Genomic DNA, 18,117 nt, shown 5'->3' with positions numbered 1-18,117 from the left:
AAGATTCAGAAATAAAACACATGTAGAGAATTAATTACAAGAGCCACACCAAGAAAAGTCAGCATAGACAGCCAATCAGGGCAGTTCTACAACAAAAACTGCAGATAGTAGGAGGGTGGTCCACTTTCTAGAACAGAAGTGGATTAAGAGAGATAATAAATCTGAAGTCATAATCACATCAAAAAGATATTGACAAGTGTTAGTTTGCTTCTTTTTGGTATTTAATTTTTGTGGGTTTGAATGTAGAAATACAGTATATCTGGGAATAAAAGTAAAAACCCTAGGAAAAAAGTAAATGTTAATAAAAATATATTTAAAAAACAAACAAAACCCCAAACAAACCAGAAACTCACAAAAATCCCCTACTTTCTCAGGCTGAGAAACCAGCACAGCTTTCTATCATTTCTTTTTCCATAAGAAAAACTGGAACTTCTTGCAGTGCTTAAGAAAGTATTGGTTTTTTCCCTACTTGGAGTTAAGCATGCAGGTAACATTCCCTACAAGTTTGGAACCCATCAGGAGCCCAAGGCCCAACTTTTAGAGACACAAGAGACCAGAAGACATCTATGATTTATAGCACCTTGCCATAGCAAGAGACAGTGAATTCCTACTCCTTCAATGAAACTCTGAATAACATCAGAGACAAAAAGAACAAAATTATTTCACCCAACATTTTCCGATACTAAAGCTAAAGTACTGCATCTATTTCAGAGATACACATTTTTAGAAGCACACTAAAAAAAAAAATGGAGGATGCAGAAGAGTGCTGAAAGGCTACAGAAAATGGGCAGGAAAATCCATTTAGTACTACATAATAAAATTACTAACAAAGACAGAAAAATCTGACTCTAACTTGCAAATATTACCACCAGCAATACTTCACAGAAAAACACTAGATAGCAAAAGGCCACTATGACAATGTCACAACTAGAGCTCCTTCAAAATATTTTTACTTCTTGAATAATGAATAAATATTTCTTATTATCATTAAAATGTCTGCACAGTCAGCAGCTCCCAAGTTTTTTACATAGATAGGTACTGAAGTTTCACAGAAACTTGTTCTCTCCTTTGCTGTTTGTGAAGGCAAAGTGTATTTGTATAACCTAAACAAATCATCTGCTGAGAAGACATCTGCTGAGTGATAATGAGTGATAATGCTGTCTGAGCTGCCAGGATTTGAGACTTTCTCGCATGACAAAAACTTAATGCTACACCAGACAGGTTTTCATTAGCAGAATGCTAATAAATCTATATACCCAAGTAATTAATTATACAGACCGGGCAACAGGAAGTTTCACAGCAAACATGTACATTCAATCTTCATAAAGTTGTTTTGCCCACATATGAGCTCCAGTTTGGGGAATACAGTGCCTAGACGAACTGAGCAAGTGAGTTTCTTTCTAATAGGCTGCAGATTTCTTCCATTAGTTCTCAGCTATGCTAAGAAAACCAAGCCAAGCATACTAGTAATGATCACTGATGCTTTGTATCCTTCAAAAAGCTCTGTACTTAAATGCCACATTATTCACCTGAAAATTCAGTTATCTGTTTTGCATTCAAAGCTTGCCTCTGGACAACACTGGAAGATTCCAAGATCTCACGGACTTTTCAATCTGTTAGGGCATCTGCTCAAAATGCGAGAATCACAAAAGCATTAGACAATTTTGGGATCAGGCAGCAGAACAGTGAGAGGGGAAATCACAGGACTTGAAATTCACCCTGTTGTGCTTCTCAATAGGAGATTCAATAGTACTTTAACAACAATGATTAACTACTAACAAAGGACAATGGACTCACTACTCGAAACCATCACATCAAGCCTAAATGCCCTTTCTGGAAAATACGCTTGCATTAAATGTGCTTTGAAAACCCAGCTAGACAACCTGCAATAAAGCTTCATAGCCTCAATTATTCAAGAGACAACTACTACTAGATTATTTAAATGGATTGCTTTTATTGCCAAGAGTCCTGAACACTATGGCCCAGAATTTTGCTGTGCTATACCACAACTGACAAGTAAATAGCCATTTCTAATGTAAGAAACCTAGATTTTCCTTTCTGTGATTAGGTTCATCAATAAACCAGAACAGGATTCACCAGCAATTGCCAATTATAAAGAATCTGCAGGTACCTATCACCTGGAGTGCAGCAGTTCATTTACCTAAGTAAACTCAAGAGTTTTGGTACTTAACTGGCAATAGATTTATTAGCCCAGAGCATCACATTAGCAAAACCAACTCTAGAAGACAGGTGGGCAAAGACCAGCTAAGAAAACATTAGACACAAGTTGGTCAGAGTGATCTGTGAATGCAAACACAAGCAATACCTGAGCATTCAAACCTACAAGTTGGTGCAACCTGTGGTTTGTCAGGATTCTCAACCAATGCACAACAACAGGTTAAACTGTTAGAAGGACTGATGGTGAATAAACAGATTATTATTCAGCACAGAAGATCATGAATCAGTTTACAGATTTTTTTTAGAGGGTTCTCTTTCACACAAAATACTCAGCTGGCTTCTGTCCCAATGCTTAGCAGCTACATTAGTCCCAGATAATGACTTGCCAGCACATCTAATGCCACCACAATAAACACATTCTGTAACACAGACATCAAAATCCTAGGATCTTGCACCTGCACTTTCCAGAATGTAACATTCCTCATCCAATGCACTGTATGCCTAATGGAAGCTAAAAAGCCGCAGCAATAGCGGAGCTCATTAAAGAGACGTTTACAAAGGACAGAAATACCCAGCTGCCAGAGCAAGACATCATTCAGCAAATAACAATCTCTGCCCCCTCTGCTCTTATCCATGAGGGAAGTCTACAAAACTTATTTGAAACAATCAGCCTAGGGACAGAAATTCAACAAATGCCAAAAACCCTACACTCAGTAAAGTGCCATAAATCCAGTACTTTTACTCCCCTCTTCGTGTGTTTTTTGATGTTTTGTTTGTTGGTTTTTTTGTCTGGTGAAAAAACTCATTTTAGCACTGCTTTTGCTCCCTTTTCACATCCCCTCAACCTCCTGCTTTTATTTCCAAGACTGAGATGATGAAAAGCATATCAAGTTTTTTACCCACCACCTACAGCAAAACATTTAATAATTGTTGCGCTACCTTTGAAACTTGATTTGCGTATACTCTAATACAGTCACACAATAAACCCCATCTTTTGAGAGCTTCTATTTTTTCTTAACATGTTTGCTAAATCTAGATGACCTCCTTTCTCAGTAGCTATTTTAACAGACTGCCTACTATATATAAACATACCATAAGCCCAGGTTACAAAAGCTGCAGGTTCACCAAGGTTTTCCCTTAAAAAAAGGGAATCCTCCCATCATAAGGTACAAAAACTTAACCAATTCTCTGAGCAGGGAATTGAAGAAAAGTAGAAAATGGGTTTAGTTACAGAACTAAGTTTTGCTTTCACTCACAGTTCAGCACATCTTCCTCCAGAGACCCAGATGCTGCAACAGAACTTATTAATACATGGAATTCCTTTGACTGTGCTCTTTAGCAAAGCCCTGTGACCCATAAGCACTGTTTATCACCTACTGGCTCTACCTTGTTTACTAAATGATACTTCAGATTATACTTTCTGGAACCTGTTACCAAACTGATTTCCTATTTTTCTTCAAGTACAATGAGAGAAAGAAGTCTAGAGTGGTGATACTTAAGGCTATGTTGTTTTTTTCAGACACACCCATTCTCAGGACTCCTACATCTTAGTCCGAATGCTTGAACTATTACAACTCACACTTGTGAGTGGGAGCTGAAAACATGGGGGAAAAAAATTTTAAAAATCTTATTTTGCAACAGCACTCCTGTTAGCTTAATTAAAAACAAAGAAGTCAAGAAAAGCAAAGAAAAAGCCCAAAACACAAGGGATGACAGAGTCACTGGCTTAACAGCACTCAAATTCTTTGCCAAGACACAAAATTCTTTCTGCTCCTGCCTATTTTCCCTAGACACATCCATCTCCTCCTTCCCATTAAACTAAACCAATATGTTCACACAGTTAGCCGTTCCAAAAACTTGGTCAATATAAAACATTCACAGTATTCCCAAATCTATCCCAAATTCGGATAAATACTCCCTCCCAATTCTAGAAGCATAGTCTCAGAACAGCAAGCACACCAATGCTTCTTCTTCCCCTAGGAACTCCCTAAAGTTGTCCCCTTGTGGAAGAATTAAGAACTTAATTGTGAAGGCATTTAATAACAGCACAGTCCAGATTTCACCATGTTCTACCACTTTTACACAAGGGGTAAACATTGCAAATGTTAACGTTGTTTAACGTTGGAAATGTTAAAACAAGAGGGCCTCACAAACCCTGCTTAACACCTTAAATTTTGTTAGGCAAAACTGAATGAATACAGATCAGAACATATGGAGCACTTCTGCTTTCCTTGATACAACCCACAGAAGTGATAAGCTTGGCTTGTGACCAATTTGACATCTTGACAAATCAAATCAGTTCCTCACACAAAAAGGATCTCAACTGTTATATGTTAAGGCAATCCAGGTTAATTTGATTATTACCCAACTCCTCTGTCACTCCTAATAATTAAAACCTCTAAAATAAACTCAAAACCAAGGGGTCTTTGCTGCATCTGTAACATAAAACACAACTAGCATCACAAGTGATATATAAAAAAGTCTGCTGGCAACTCAAGTTGTCACCAACCTCTGTCATCAAGATGCCAATGAGGTGGGCCTACTAAATCATCACAAAAACATTCAAATGAAATTATTCCAAAGCTTTTAGGGTTGAAAAAGTAGTATCCAAACTTTGAGATCAGTATTCACTTAAACTTACATTAGAAATACCTCATTCCACTTACCACTTAGTTTTCTAGACCACAAATTATACACACAGATTTCAAAAGTCGTGAGTTTAATCCATTTTTAAAAAAATGGTTCCTGAGTTGATAACACAGAAACAAAAGAAGTGTGATAGAAATAAAAAATACATTCTCTGTGCTGAGGGGAAATAAGTTCAGAATGTACTTATAATAGGTGCTGAATCAGACTGCTTAGCACAGTCCTATGGTTAGGGTCACAAAATCCATTAAATTCCCCTCAGTGATAGCAACAGGCATAGTTTGCACCTCAGGCATACCATGTTAAAGACTGAACTTTCAGTGTTCATCCCAATACTATTTTTTTTTATATCATCTCCTTCAAGGTCCTTACCCTTATGTATCTTTAAGTCCTACCCAGGTTTGTACTTCAGTTATTAGATAATTTTTTCCTTTGGACTTGACAAAACTCTGCTCACACACAGCACCTCACAATGCTATTATACAATAATCATATAATCATTCATAATGACAGTATCTGTCTTTTCTATATAATTCTGCTTTCTTCCTTTATTAATGTAACTTATTGGGATTTTGGTTTCAAAGACTTCTTAACTGAAGACATACTTCCTAAAGGGCAGACCAAGATCAAAACCAGACTTCTGTAAAAAAGGAAGGAAAAACACAGACATAGAATGAATCGCTTATGTCAACTGAAGCCTTAAACTCTCTCAAATACACCAGTAAGCATTCCTGCAACACAGGTTCTAGGTACCTGGAAATGGGCAGTTACCACAATACAAATCATATCTTAGAAAAGAACCTATGAGGGTATTGAATGCAGTCCTTCTACCTCAGCCAACAAACCTAAGAACCCACTGGAGAGGAAAACTTTCTCCATTTAAGAGGAACTAACTGAAGAGCCTGTCACGGTGTGACTTTGGTTTGACAATCTCAATACATTTAATTTTTTTTAGAGATGGGACCCAGGAGTAGAGACAAGGCAGGCTTAAAACTTAGAAAGGTACAAGAAGAAATTTATTAATAACACAAAAAATATTCAGAATAAGATCCCTAGATTGTTTCCTCCTCCCCTTCATTCAACATTTCTTACCAACAAACATACAGAGAGCACTTCAGTCAGTGATACATTCAAATAATCAGTTCAGTTTACTTAAGAGAGAAAAGTTCCTTTTTGGTTATGGCTTAGGGGGCGTCTTCACCTTCACAATCCACATCAGCCCGGGAAAAATATTGCAGATTATGACTCCTCCCATTCTGTCACAGTCCTTTCAAAGCTGTGCAATGGGTTATGTTACACACATGGGGTAGTACTTTTAAAGGCAGGCTGCTGAAAAAAACAAGATTCTCTTCATCTCCTTCACTATCAAATGTCTCTGTCTTTATTCCAGTCCCAGGACAGAGAGAGCTTCATTCCCCGAGGCAAAAAGTCATCTCTTTCTCTATTAAATGTCTCTGTTCACTTTTCAGTCCCAGAACAGAGAGCTATATTTCTCCAAGACAAAAATAAGGTTCTTCTTCTCAAGCACCCAAAACCTCCCCAAGTATATTTCACAGTTTAAAGGAATTTTAGTGAAGTCACAATCCCCTTAGCCCACAAAACGGTTTTCAGCTACTTATCAGTTCACATCTTTTCAATCTCTTCCCACCAGGAACTTTATCTTCATTGAGCTGACTTCTGAAGTCTCCAGGCTTTATTCCTTCCCATTCAGGAGAGCTTAGAAAAAAATCAAGGATGTTATCCAGGCATAAAGAAGTTACAATTGTATCCAGATCGTGAAGAAACAGCATGGGAAGCTGGAGGCCTCTTCTCCCAGAACGAGGAGGGAAGGGGGAAAGGGAGATCCTTTGGTGGCTCCCCGATCCCCCCTGCTCGGCCATGCCCCGTGGAGAGGGGAGCTCCGGGCAGCGGGGCCATGCGGTCAGGGAGGGGGGGGGGCCGGGACCATGTGGCCGGGCCGGGCCCCCCACCAAGCCGGGGCCGGGGCCCCAAGCCGGGCCCCCAGCAGAGCCGGGGTGCTGAGCTGGGCCCCCTGTAAAGCCAGGGCACCGGGCCGGACTCCAGGCCGAGCCCAGAGCCGGGCCGCAGCCCCCCGGTCGGGGACCACCACCCCCGGAGACCGGAAGCCGAAAGAGAGAGAGCAAAGCTGCTCCACCGAGATTTGTGAAAGCGAAATAACTCTTCATTGGTTTCCCGAGCTGTCCATCACCAAATCAGCTCTCTGATTGGTGGCAGCAGCCCACAGGGGAAGCTCCCAGGGACGGGAGAGCCCCTCCCACTTTTAAGCTTCAAGGAGCCTGCTCGGAGGTGAATCCAGCCCTCCCCCCAAGCACGTGAAACCAACACAGAGCCCTATTAAGTTCTGCCATTATTCTACCAGAAAAGTAATACATGCGCAAACTTAACACTTGGATTCTGTGTACCATATTGGAAACTAAGCCACTGAGCAGCAATCAATTTTGCCACATTATTGAAGTATGAGCCATGCACAAATGCATTTAAAAATTAAAATAAATGAAAAAAATAAAATCAAATATCAGAAAACTTACTGTCGAAAAAATTTTGACAGGGGAAAATATGTCACAGTATACACACACATCTCACTTTACCTGAAAAGGCAATATTACAGAACTCAGGGAAAAAAAAAAACAAAAAAACAAATTTAGCAGTTATCAGCAAGGCATTTTTTTAAGCATCAACAGAAAGCCAAATATTTTAATTTTAGATTTAAAATCTTTACAATCATTTACTAAAGTACTACATTCAATTTAAAATAAACCATTTGATTGAATCATAAAATTAGTCAGTGATTAATTTATTAAACAAGATTTTTCATTTTCTATAGTCTTAGGCCTGACTTACTAAATTGTAGTATTGTAAAAAGCAATTAGTAACAACAGAAATTTATTAACTGTTAAACAGAAAATACTACAAAGTAGCAACATACTTGAAACATTTTCTATTTATAAAAACAAATTGAACTTTCTTTAAATTAGTCAAAGTGTTACACAGAAAAGCTACCTATTTAATTGAGAAGTTATCATGACATTATCTAAAAATATTCACATATCACATTCTGACCCACATACAAATTTTAAAATACAACAATATACAGGAGGTTAAGATGTTTTCAGGACAGTACACTTGTTAACTGAACAGTAGTTAACTGAATTAACTGTTAGCAAGCCAGAAATATTTCATTATCACCTCTACATTATTTTTAAACCTTACTCACTGCTTAACTGCTATTAAATAGATTACCATCAAGGTTTGTGACCAACATCTGGGTATACTAAATGTAAATGCACCTGGAATAGACAATTTTGTTACCAAAACAGAAAAGAAAAATCAACTATATACTCCAGTGAGAAAACAGATTACAATTTTTTTAAATTTAAAACTCATTTGTAATGTTATCACCTGAAAAACAACAACAACAAAAAAAAAAAAACCACAACAGTATTAAATTACGTCTGTTCAGAACAATATGCAGAAAGGGAATCATGTGAAGTTACACATCTTGGTGGAGATAGCCATTTAAGATAAACAAATGAACCGCACTCTTTGGAATAACCTAGTTCAAAGAAACATTTATTTGGACAGGGCTGGTAGGGACTTACAGAACAGATACCTCCTGTTCTCTTGAGTTATGAAACAGTGAAGGAAAACTGCCACATTTATAAGCTCCAAGAGACAAAAATGAAGTCACAGAGCACAGCTAATAAAATCCTGAGTGCCATGCAAAAATAATGAAAAAATCATGAATGGCAAACAACGGGTGACTGTGGAGCTGCACATCACAAGGGATGAAAGCATATCTGAAACAACAGAAGGGAATCCTGAATATGATGCATAGGTAAAGCCTGACACTTCCTTGTCACAGAATTTTGAGAAGTTCACAGAGATTCAAAAAGATTTCCCACTAACTCATTTATGAGAAATTTAGGAAGGTCTACAAAATTCAAAGAACTCTGCTGGATGAAGTCACTAAGCTCTAAATCCCTATAACAAAACACTGAGGAAGTGCAGCCATATGCTAGAATTGTAGAGGCATGACAGCAAAATATCACAAGGGCTCTGAAGACCACAGTACCTCATTCCATTCTTTCTTTAACTATATCAGCTTTCGTATTTTTGACTAAAAGGTTGGCAACTAAACCACAGTTACTTCCTAACTCTTCAAATCCCACCATGGGTCTATAGCCTAAAATTCATTAACCTCCCCTCTCTAAAAAGTGTCTTGATTATACTCACTTCCTCCTGTCTTTGATGAAGACCAAGGCTAAAAAACTGATGTCTTCAAGTTATGTTGTAGGAAGAATTAGGGTGCAAGAAAAAGTACTGATTAATGACAAACGCCAGCATAAGACTTCAATACTATCTCCTGGTTTTCCTTCTCCAAGATTTTCTATACTGACTGCACAGTTTAGATCACATATTTTCAATTATTACCCCAACATGTTTCTTTGTCTGCTTGATTTCAACTTTTGGGCTGCTTTGTTTGTTTTTGAAAGGTAGTAAATTTACATTCCATGTTTCAGGAAAGAAGAGAAGTCAAGAAAAGCAAAAATACAATGTTTCAAAATGAACTGTCCTTGCCAACACTCCTCCAAAACACAGCTTTTCCAGCCCCTCCTCATCAGACACGCAGGACTGAAGAGATACAACTTGGACCACCTGGCAATGACTCAGCAAGTGTTCTCTTTTTCACAGAGCAATCAAAATTCAGATTTTGAACTATCATTTGATTGAAGAGCCCTGTTACCTTAGTGAAAAACTAAAACAATGGTGAAACAACCCAAATAATGTTAGTGGTGTCTATTTGAGCTACCTGCAGTGAAGCCTCACTGCAATCATTTCAACATCTGCGTCAGTTATAGTGCTGTTCAGAACACTCAAAAAGATCTTCGTTGATGCAAAAGTATTATAGGCAATACTTTACCAAGTCATCAGCAGTTTATGCATTTTAACGCAGAGATGCTTATGTTTCCCTCAGAGCATTTAGTTTCACATCTATTCTTCCAAAACTTGCTTTTGTAAATTAGTCTTGCATCAGCAGACATCAAATGATCATATCATGCGCTATGTGAACGTTTATTTCTTTATTCAGATGAAAGAAGAAATTACTCATAATATGTGAAAAAGTATCATTAATTCAACCGCAATACAACTAAACACATCTACTAATTACTTTGCAACCCTCAAAGGTATTTAAGTCAGTTTTCAACTTCATTCAAGCCACGGTCCAGAGACATTTCCCCTGGACACAGTTCCGTCTTAAGCTGCTCCTACTCTTAGACTGATCCCATACTACCTCCTCCAGCCTCAGTACAACTGCTTGAAGTACCATATGGTGAATGGATCAGGAAACTGTTCAGGGTTTAAAAAAAAAAATTAAGCCAGCAGTGCCACCAAGAGAAATGTCTGTGGAACCACAGTCTCCAAAACGCCTAGAAACATTGCCACTGTAGGATCAAGCTAGGTGCTTTTAATGCTCATGCTGCATCTTTTGTGCCCATGAAGCTCCAAATAGAGTATGAATTAGCTCAAAGCCAGTTGCTATCCGTACATGAAAGTAACTTCCTCGGGAGCAAGTCAAGTTACTTCATTCCACTTAATTCTTAAATATAGCAACAGCTGTTTTAGGTAAAATAATATTTTGAAGAAAATTACTAGAAAGCAAAACACAGCAAAATCCCGGAAGCTTCTCTGGATCCCTTGCTCTCATTCTCTTATAACATTAAAAATTATTGGTGCACAGATATAACATCAACTAACAATAGTAATTTTCTAAAGGAATCAATACAATGAAGCAATATAGCATTAGTTTTGCTTAGAATTCTGCACCAGTTTCCAAGAACAAGCTGGTTACAAGCAGAGTAGGTCTCAGTCCCTACTCAGCAGGGTGAGGAGGGAAACTCCCTCCTCATCATAAAAGCAACATCAGATGTCAATGGCCAGAGCACAACAGTGGGCAGTAACAGCATGTCACAGAGGCCTCTTCCAAGGCAAACACTTGCTGCCAACTTCAGCTGAACTTCTCGGATGATCTGTACTTACCTTTTTTCAGCAAAAGCAGCATAGTTTACCAAGTCCAACTGAACGGGAAAGTCAAGCCTAATCCTAGCAGAGATTCAAGATCACTGATGGAACTATGCATCTCTCACTAATAGTAGGATTAGAAGAAGGCTAAGTTGATTTTTGGCCAAATTTTGCAAGTACCATGAATTTTAAAATACATTCAATTTCATATTAAATAACAGTTCTGCTCAAGCAGGTTCAGAGATCCTGTAATGTGCACAAGAAAAATGGCTTCTTATAAAATAGTTGCTCATTCTTTACAATTCTTTATGATGGATATGCCATGCTTTGAGACAGCTCCAAAGATATACACTAAGTTCCGGAAAAAGAAAAATCTGAGGTAAGGTAACAGTGGAATAACATAGTACTTATATGCAAAACATATAAAATGCAAAAGCAAATATTTTTTTAAAGAAAATATCTAATATCTCTTCCTAAGAGCCTCATGAAAGATTTACCTATGAGATAAAACCTTTCTTTTTCCACACTTCGTTAATTGTTGCTTACGTTGCAACTAGGCAACAAATTAATTAAATGATTCATCCCTAGCTCAGGATACCTGAACTCTCTTTGCAATCTTGACGTTCAAACAAATCTTACTCAAAACCCATCAGTGTACCTTTACTTACTGAACCACATAATAACTCAGGTTTCTTTCAGCAAAAAGAAGTGAAGAGGGAAAGGGAGGGTATAAAGCACTGAATCCTTGCAGTCAATTTCATAAGAATACTCCTCTATTTGATCTTTTTGTCAAATTACTATGAAAGAGATAGTTCAAGAAGGAGTATCTCTGGTAGACACATGAGGCAATTTTCACAGACACAGGATGACAAGCTCAACCTTACTAGAAACACAAAAGGAAATAGGAAGTTTTCTTTACTGCTTAGCCAAGAAAAGACTGCCCAACTGACATGCACCAAACTTACAAGACTCTTGGCATCAATACTGATACAGAATAGCAGAAAAAACTGAAAATTGTCTAAATCCCTGGCACATTTCGAGGTTTTCCCACTCCTTTCAAAACAGATTCAAAACACATACAAAACACATCCTACAACAATATTGCTTCATTCAGAGATGGCAGTGATGTGATAAACTCTGACATGTCTTTAGTGTCATCTCCAATTGCTGAAGTAAATTACATGACAGGGATCCTCACCAACAACTTACTCGTCATCTTGAATTCAGATGCTAGTACAAAAACACAGAGAACTTTTAAATTCCCTTAACCACCAACAAGCTGTGCACAACTAGTAGTTTAAAACATATTTATTTGTTTACTTTCTACAATAATTTTACCGAAGATTTTTCTGTGTCTTCCAGTTTATGCCAAGGCTAACAAGTCAAAGCTACAAAGCATATACTTCAAAAATATGGAATTAAAAAAGAAATTCCATTTTTAAACAGATCAGCTCAAACGCGTTCAAAAAATTAACAAATTCACTTTCTCCTTATAACACTATCTTAGCAAAACGAGAACAGAGGACAACATGCAACACACAGCACTAAAAATCAATATATGACAAAAACCAAGTGTAACCTACAGAAGTGAAATTCTGTGCCTTTATGACAAAGACAGATCGCATTCAGAAACATTGGGAATGCAGAAGCAGGAAGATTAAAACAATTAAAATTTGTAAAAAGACTAGGTAAAAGAAGCTACACACACAGCAAAGGCAAATTTAACTTCATCATTTAGTGAGAAGATAATCAGTGTATGGAGTACTTGTCTAAAACATCTTTTATTTTCCAATTATCCAAAATTATTTAACTGTAACACAATAGTGGTAAGTTTTCATCGCATTTTGCGGACTTCCATTTTAAGTGGAGGCAAATTCAGTTAAAACAGATCCATAATCTGCTGATATTCTCTTCATATGGTTTTGCCACACTTACTGAATTTTTAACAATTGCCTGTTTGTAAATTACCAAATATGAGATTCCAAAAAACTACAATTCACCAAAAGTATTAGTGTATTGTTTACACCACTATATCTTACTGACTTTATTGTAAATAAAAATCACATAGCTGTTTTAAACTATCATTAATATTCAGGCTTTTATGAAGACTATCTGATATGGTGATTTTTTGCCACAATATATTTCCCTACGCACAATTATTAGATATTAGTCTGCCTATCATAATGCATTAAAGACTATCAACTCAATTTTTATGCTGTCTTCCAAATCATGTGAATCATGGTAGAAAAATTCATGCATCTATAAACACGAACTTAGAAATTACTGAGAATTCAGTATTTAAAAATAATATGATTTCTTTATTAAGAGTTGCACACTGTAGGTTTAAAAGTTTACTTCCATTTTCTTTCACCACATCAAGGATTTGCACCCTGTGGCCCAGAAAGCAATTCTTATGGGACAGTAAAGACCAGGAAAATCATATGGCATTGACTCCACCTCTTTTCTCCTGGCCATTTTGTTATTTGCCCAGAGTTATCACTGTAATCAGAGCAGCACACAAGCTTTTCCAGGTACTTAGAAGGAAGGAAAAATAGAGCTCTCTGTTTCCTCTAACAACTCTTATTGTGAAACTGAAATATAGTTAGGAAGTCTATCAATGGCTATGAAACACATGCACACATATACACACACATATATCAAACTTCCGACCCTTGTTTTTGTTCTCAAACAAACGCTTCGCATGCAACAGCAATGTCCAAGAAAGAAAGGTTAAGAGGTCTAACTTATAAAGCTGTAACTCAGACCACAAAAATCAGCAAGAATTAGATTAGATTTTATTGGATTAGATTTTATACATTGCACACATTATATGTATATGGCAGGTGTTTACAACATCTTGTAAACATTACAGGATGACTAAGAAAGAGGCATGGCTTCCAAATCCTGGCATGGAGGGTCTCACATAATGGCAAGAGCATTCATATTCCAGGAGACCATCAGCACTCACAATCAGTGCCAGCTGTTCTTACCATATTCCCTACTAGTGGCGAATTAATAGGAAAGCTGAATAAGGCAAAATTTCTATAAAGCAGTGGGAGAGAAGACACTTTGATAGTCTTCTCTTTCTTTGTAGACAAATACATTGTAAAAAAAGATACTACATATCAGCAATATTGCAGTCATGAAAAGTATAAGGATAGACTTATTTAATATACTTCCATGGAGTAGAGAAGATCTAGCAGGAAGAAAATACTAGAAAATTGAGTTCTTTCCTATGTTTTCCTACCAGGACAATAATTTCAACTATCAAAATAATCATTAATTTAGGTATAAAAATACAATAATGAAACAAATTTAGCATACAAAAACTGGCCTCTTAATTTCCTTGCTCAAAGGTGGAGACCAGCTAGTCCAGCCTTCAGGTCCAGCTCGTCCAGCCTCATGATTTTCTGTTTACAGCAGAACTAATGAAGCTCAGTTTCCTCTCGATTTGCTCCTATAAGCCCTGTGGCCACTCAACATTAATTACATCTGCTGCCTCTAAGCTCGCCCATGTCTCCTTGAGCTCCTGCACCCCATAAAACTCCCCATTTGTCCATATATTCCCATCTCACACACTGAAGCTTGCTCTCACACTTTCAGTAATGCTCAGCTCTTCGTCATGCCCTTAAATCCACCTTCTCATTCCATCAGTTCCATCACCTATCTCTGACTGGTACTAAGAAAGACAGCATATGGTGTAGCTGGTTTGAAGCTGAGTGCATGCTGGCTGGCCAGCTGGAGATTGCCTCTTCACTTCCAGGAGAACATCAAATGCCACGACCTCCTTGCTTTTAAGGATTTTTGAGGAGAGGGCTATCAGATGTCAACTTTCACAGATTAGCCTTCCTCAAACCTCTCCCTGTTCTTAAACTGGATGAAATTGATTGGGGGTTCACACTCAGGAAGAAAAGACACAAAGTCAATGCAAATAGTACTTCCTTCAGAAGCCAAGATTAGGAGCATACTCGCTTCCAGCCAGTTGCAATTCACATTGAAAATGCCCACTTCTGCCCTTCTCCTGTCCTGTCATTCAGGGCAGCATCTGCATTTCTCGTTCATCCATTCCACTCTTGTGGGATCAGGAAAACACAAAATTGACAAGAAGTCAATTTCAGCATTCTTATACTGCACCCTGTGGGCAGCAATGAAACTGTCAACAAGAATTACCGTTTCACTTGAGTGACGGGGAGCAGAAGGGTCTGGAACTATTTACAGGGATGGCCACCTCTAAACAAAAGCCATGGAAGGATAAGAGCAACAGTTACTCCAGCTAGGATAGCACACACAGAACAGGGCTAACAGAAAAACGTCCTTGTCCTTGATGAGCTTAGGATGAGGAAGATAATCACAATAGTAAATATCAACTAACAAGAAGTTAATGTTAATTATAAATGCAGAAAGAGTCCAACGTACAAAAACTACCTGTTGCTTAAAGAAACCTTATCATTTTTCCCTCTATCCACTTCTTTGTGCTTTGAGGCCAGAGAACATGTAACACAAACTCCAAATGCTGGTCTTTAAAGAGGGCAATGATGTTCCAACAGTTAAGTACTACTGCGGGACTCTTGAAACCAGAAATTATTTTCAAAACACACCCAGGCTTCCAGCACTCATACGTGACTAGGAGTGTATCTATATAGGATAATGCAGCACTGTGCAGCTACCTTGAACACCAGAAGGAATATGACCATGTTAGCACTGCACTGCACCTAGGCTAAGTGCAGAAGTGCAGCTGGAGTATCCGCCTTCTTCTCAGGCAGTTTGGATCTATCCAAATGGTATTTCACTACAACACATAAGCATACCCTTAGTCATCCTGCCTTAGAAACCAGCTGTAACATGACAGTTCTTCCTTAAATTATCAAGAATTGTAACAAAACAGCACCTGAAGAGAAAAACAGACACCAAAGTCAAGAAGAGGAGCAAGTTTTTACAATCTGCAGCACGCATCTTTCATTTAACATAACAGACACAGCCCCTGAAATGCCTTTATGCCAGCTCTGCCCTGAGAGTTTACAAATTATGACTCTGATTTGTAAATGTTAGTAAATACCTCCTTAAACCTTACTCATTGTTTCCATAACTGTCTATAGAGTCTAAAGACTACCCTGCAAGAATAACATCCAATAGGTTCTAAAAATGAAGCATTCTAGATGATTCTCACATATAGCCAAAGGCTGAAAACACAAACTATTTCATAAAGAAGGGCATGAACTTGAATTATGAACTTGAATTCAAGGGCTCCTTGAATTACAGGTGGAAATGGGAAAAAATCCATTATAGCTGGAGAATGGGAACAACATGTCAAAAAAAAAAAAAAAAAAAAAAAAAAAAAAAGAAAAAGAAAAAAGAAAAAAAAAAAGCAAAACCAAGAAAACTAACCCAGAATATAGCAAAAAGTAGCATCTCAACTCCACTTTCTGTTTTTGAAACAAAGCTTGAAGTCTGGAACGAACGAAAACGTGAGTTCTTAATTCTGTGATTCATACTTCTCGAACGAAGCAATCGATAATCTCTAATACCAGACAATTGTTTACCTGATGAGTTTGTAAAAAAGGCAACATTACACCCCGACCGGTGTCGGGCTGTGAACGCCTCCCCCTTGCCAGCAGCAATACAGATTACCAAACGCAGTCCGGTGATTCCTTTTTTCAGCCTACGTAATGCCCATTTACATAGACGTGATATTTTTAAATGTGCTTTCAGAAGCACAAAATAACATAAAAACATGGCAAGAGACAAGTACAGCACTCCTGTGACTGCTGAATTCACGAACAATATAACGACCAAGTCCGAGGAGCACAATAAAACTCCATTTTACAGATTATGTATTCAGAATACAACCGAAGGAAATCCTGGCCGTGTTTCCCCCCATACCGAGAGTGTGTCTAAACACAACAGAGCATATCCTGGCTCCTTCACTAACCTACACGCACATTCCTACACCCCTTAGGAAAACAGTGACAGCGGGCATGAAAGAAAGGGAAACAGTGACATTCTTTTAATAACGACGTTCACCGGCGCGCTGGACCCAGACGAACAGGGCTACGCGGCGACAGTTTCTGCATTCCCCTAGATTAGCCGCATTCTCCCCTACTGCCCAGAGGCAGCCTAATTGCCCCTCGGTGCCCAGGCCAGGCACCAGCCCTCTCTCACTGCGGCTGCACGGCCGGGGCACGGAGCGGCCGCATACGCCGCGAGGAGCCGCACCTGGCGCCAGCCGTGACCCTCGTCTCCACGTCACCGTGACCGGCCGGGCGCGGGGCTGTGTCACGCCGGGCCCGCCGCCCCCCGCCCGGCCCAAGCCGGCTCTTACCGCCAGATCGGGGCTGTGCGAGTTCCGCTGGGACACGGCGCGGATGATCCCAGCCCGCCAGCGCCCGCTCTCCGGCGGCTCCTCGCCGCCGAGGCACAGGAACCGCTTCCCCACCAGCTCCGGCCGCGTCTCCACCGCCATGGCTGCCGCCGCTGCGCAGAAACCGCACCAGCCGCCGAGCCCACTGCTCTAGGGGCCGCGCATGGCGGGCGTGGGGCGGGGACGGGCGAGGGGCTGTCGGGCTCACAGCAGCGGGAGGGTGAGAGCCCCTCGGCCGCGGGGCCGCCGCTGCCACAGCCCGACACAAACACCCAGCGAGGGGCGGGGGCGGGCCGGGGGTGCGCGCTCCTTCCCTCACCTCCTCCCTCCCTCTCTCCCGCGCGCGCCCGCCCGCCGCGCTGCGGCCCCAACCACTCCGCCCACGCAGTTCTACTGCCATGGAGACGGACGCCGCGCGACGTCTTCCTCCGCCAGGCAGCTCAGAGCCAGCGGCCGTAGCGCGGTAAAGAGTCCGCGGCCGCTGGGGTGGCACCGGGACCCCGCGGGGGCTCTTCCCGTCGCCTCCTGCCCAGCCCCGGCCGGGGCAACACGACCCTCACCTGCAGCCCTGCGTTGATTTGACACTGGCGGGGTACCCGCTCCCTGCGTCTGGTGTCAGGACGGGAGTTCGGGCACAGCCTCTCCTGGGTACTTTCCCTGGTTGGGAGAAGCGGCTGTCCGTCCTCCGCAGGCTCGCCTACACCCTACTTAAGGCGCACAGCTTCGAGAGCTCATTAACGTATACAAATGTGTGAAGGCGGGTTACCAGGAGGATGGAACAATGCTCTTCCCGGCGGCACCAGGCAATAGGACACGAAGCAACAGGCAAGGTGTTGCTGTGATGCACTGGAAGCTCTACCAGAAGAAGAAGAAAGAACTTCACCGTGCAAATG

General features: G+C 40.1%; 1 protein-coding gene across 4 annotated transcripts in view; it reads right to left on the bottom strand.

Moving 5' to 3' along the window:
• JMJD1C (jumonji domain containing 1C) overlaps window positions 1-17,616 on the bottom strand; it is a 162,825-nt gene extending 145,209 nt beyond the window's left edge. For 3 of the 4 annotated variants that reach the window (XM_056495416.1, XM_056495412.1, XM_056495411.1), the window contains exon 1: window positions 17,186-17,555. In XM_056495416.1, the coding sequence (XP_056351391.1) occupies window positions 17,186-17,326 (141 nt within the window). In that variant the 5' untranslated portion in view covers window positions 17,327-17,555. Of the gene's footprint in view, window positions 1-17,185 lie in introns of all 4 variants that reach the window. The other variant, XM_056495410.1, reaches the window with a different exon arrangement.
• Window positions 17,617-18,117: the final 501 nt, after the last annotated feature.

This window comes from Oenanthe melanoleuca, chromosome 6, assembly GCF_029582105.1.
Source record: "Oenanthe melanoleuca isolate GR-GAL-2019-014 chromosome 6, OMel1.0, whole genome shotgun sequence".
In the NCBI taxonomy this organism is placed as follows: Eukaryota; Metazoa; Chordata; class Aves; order Passeriformes; family Muscicapidae; genus Oenanthe; species Oenanthe melanoleuca.
This window is presented reverse-complemented; position numbering and strand designations above follow the sequence as displayed.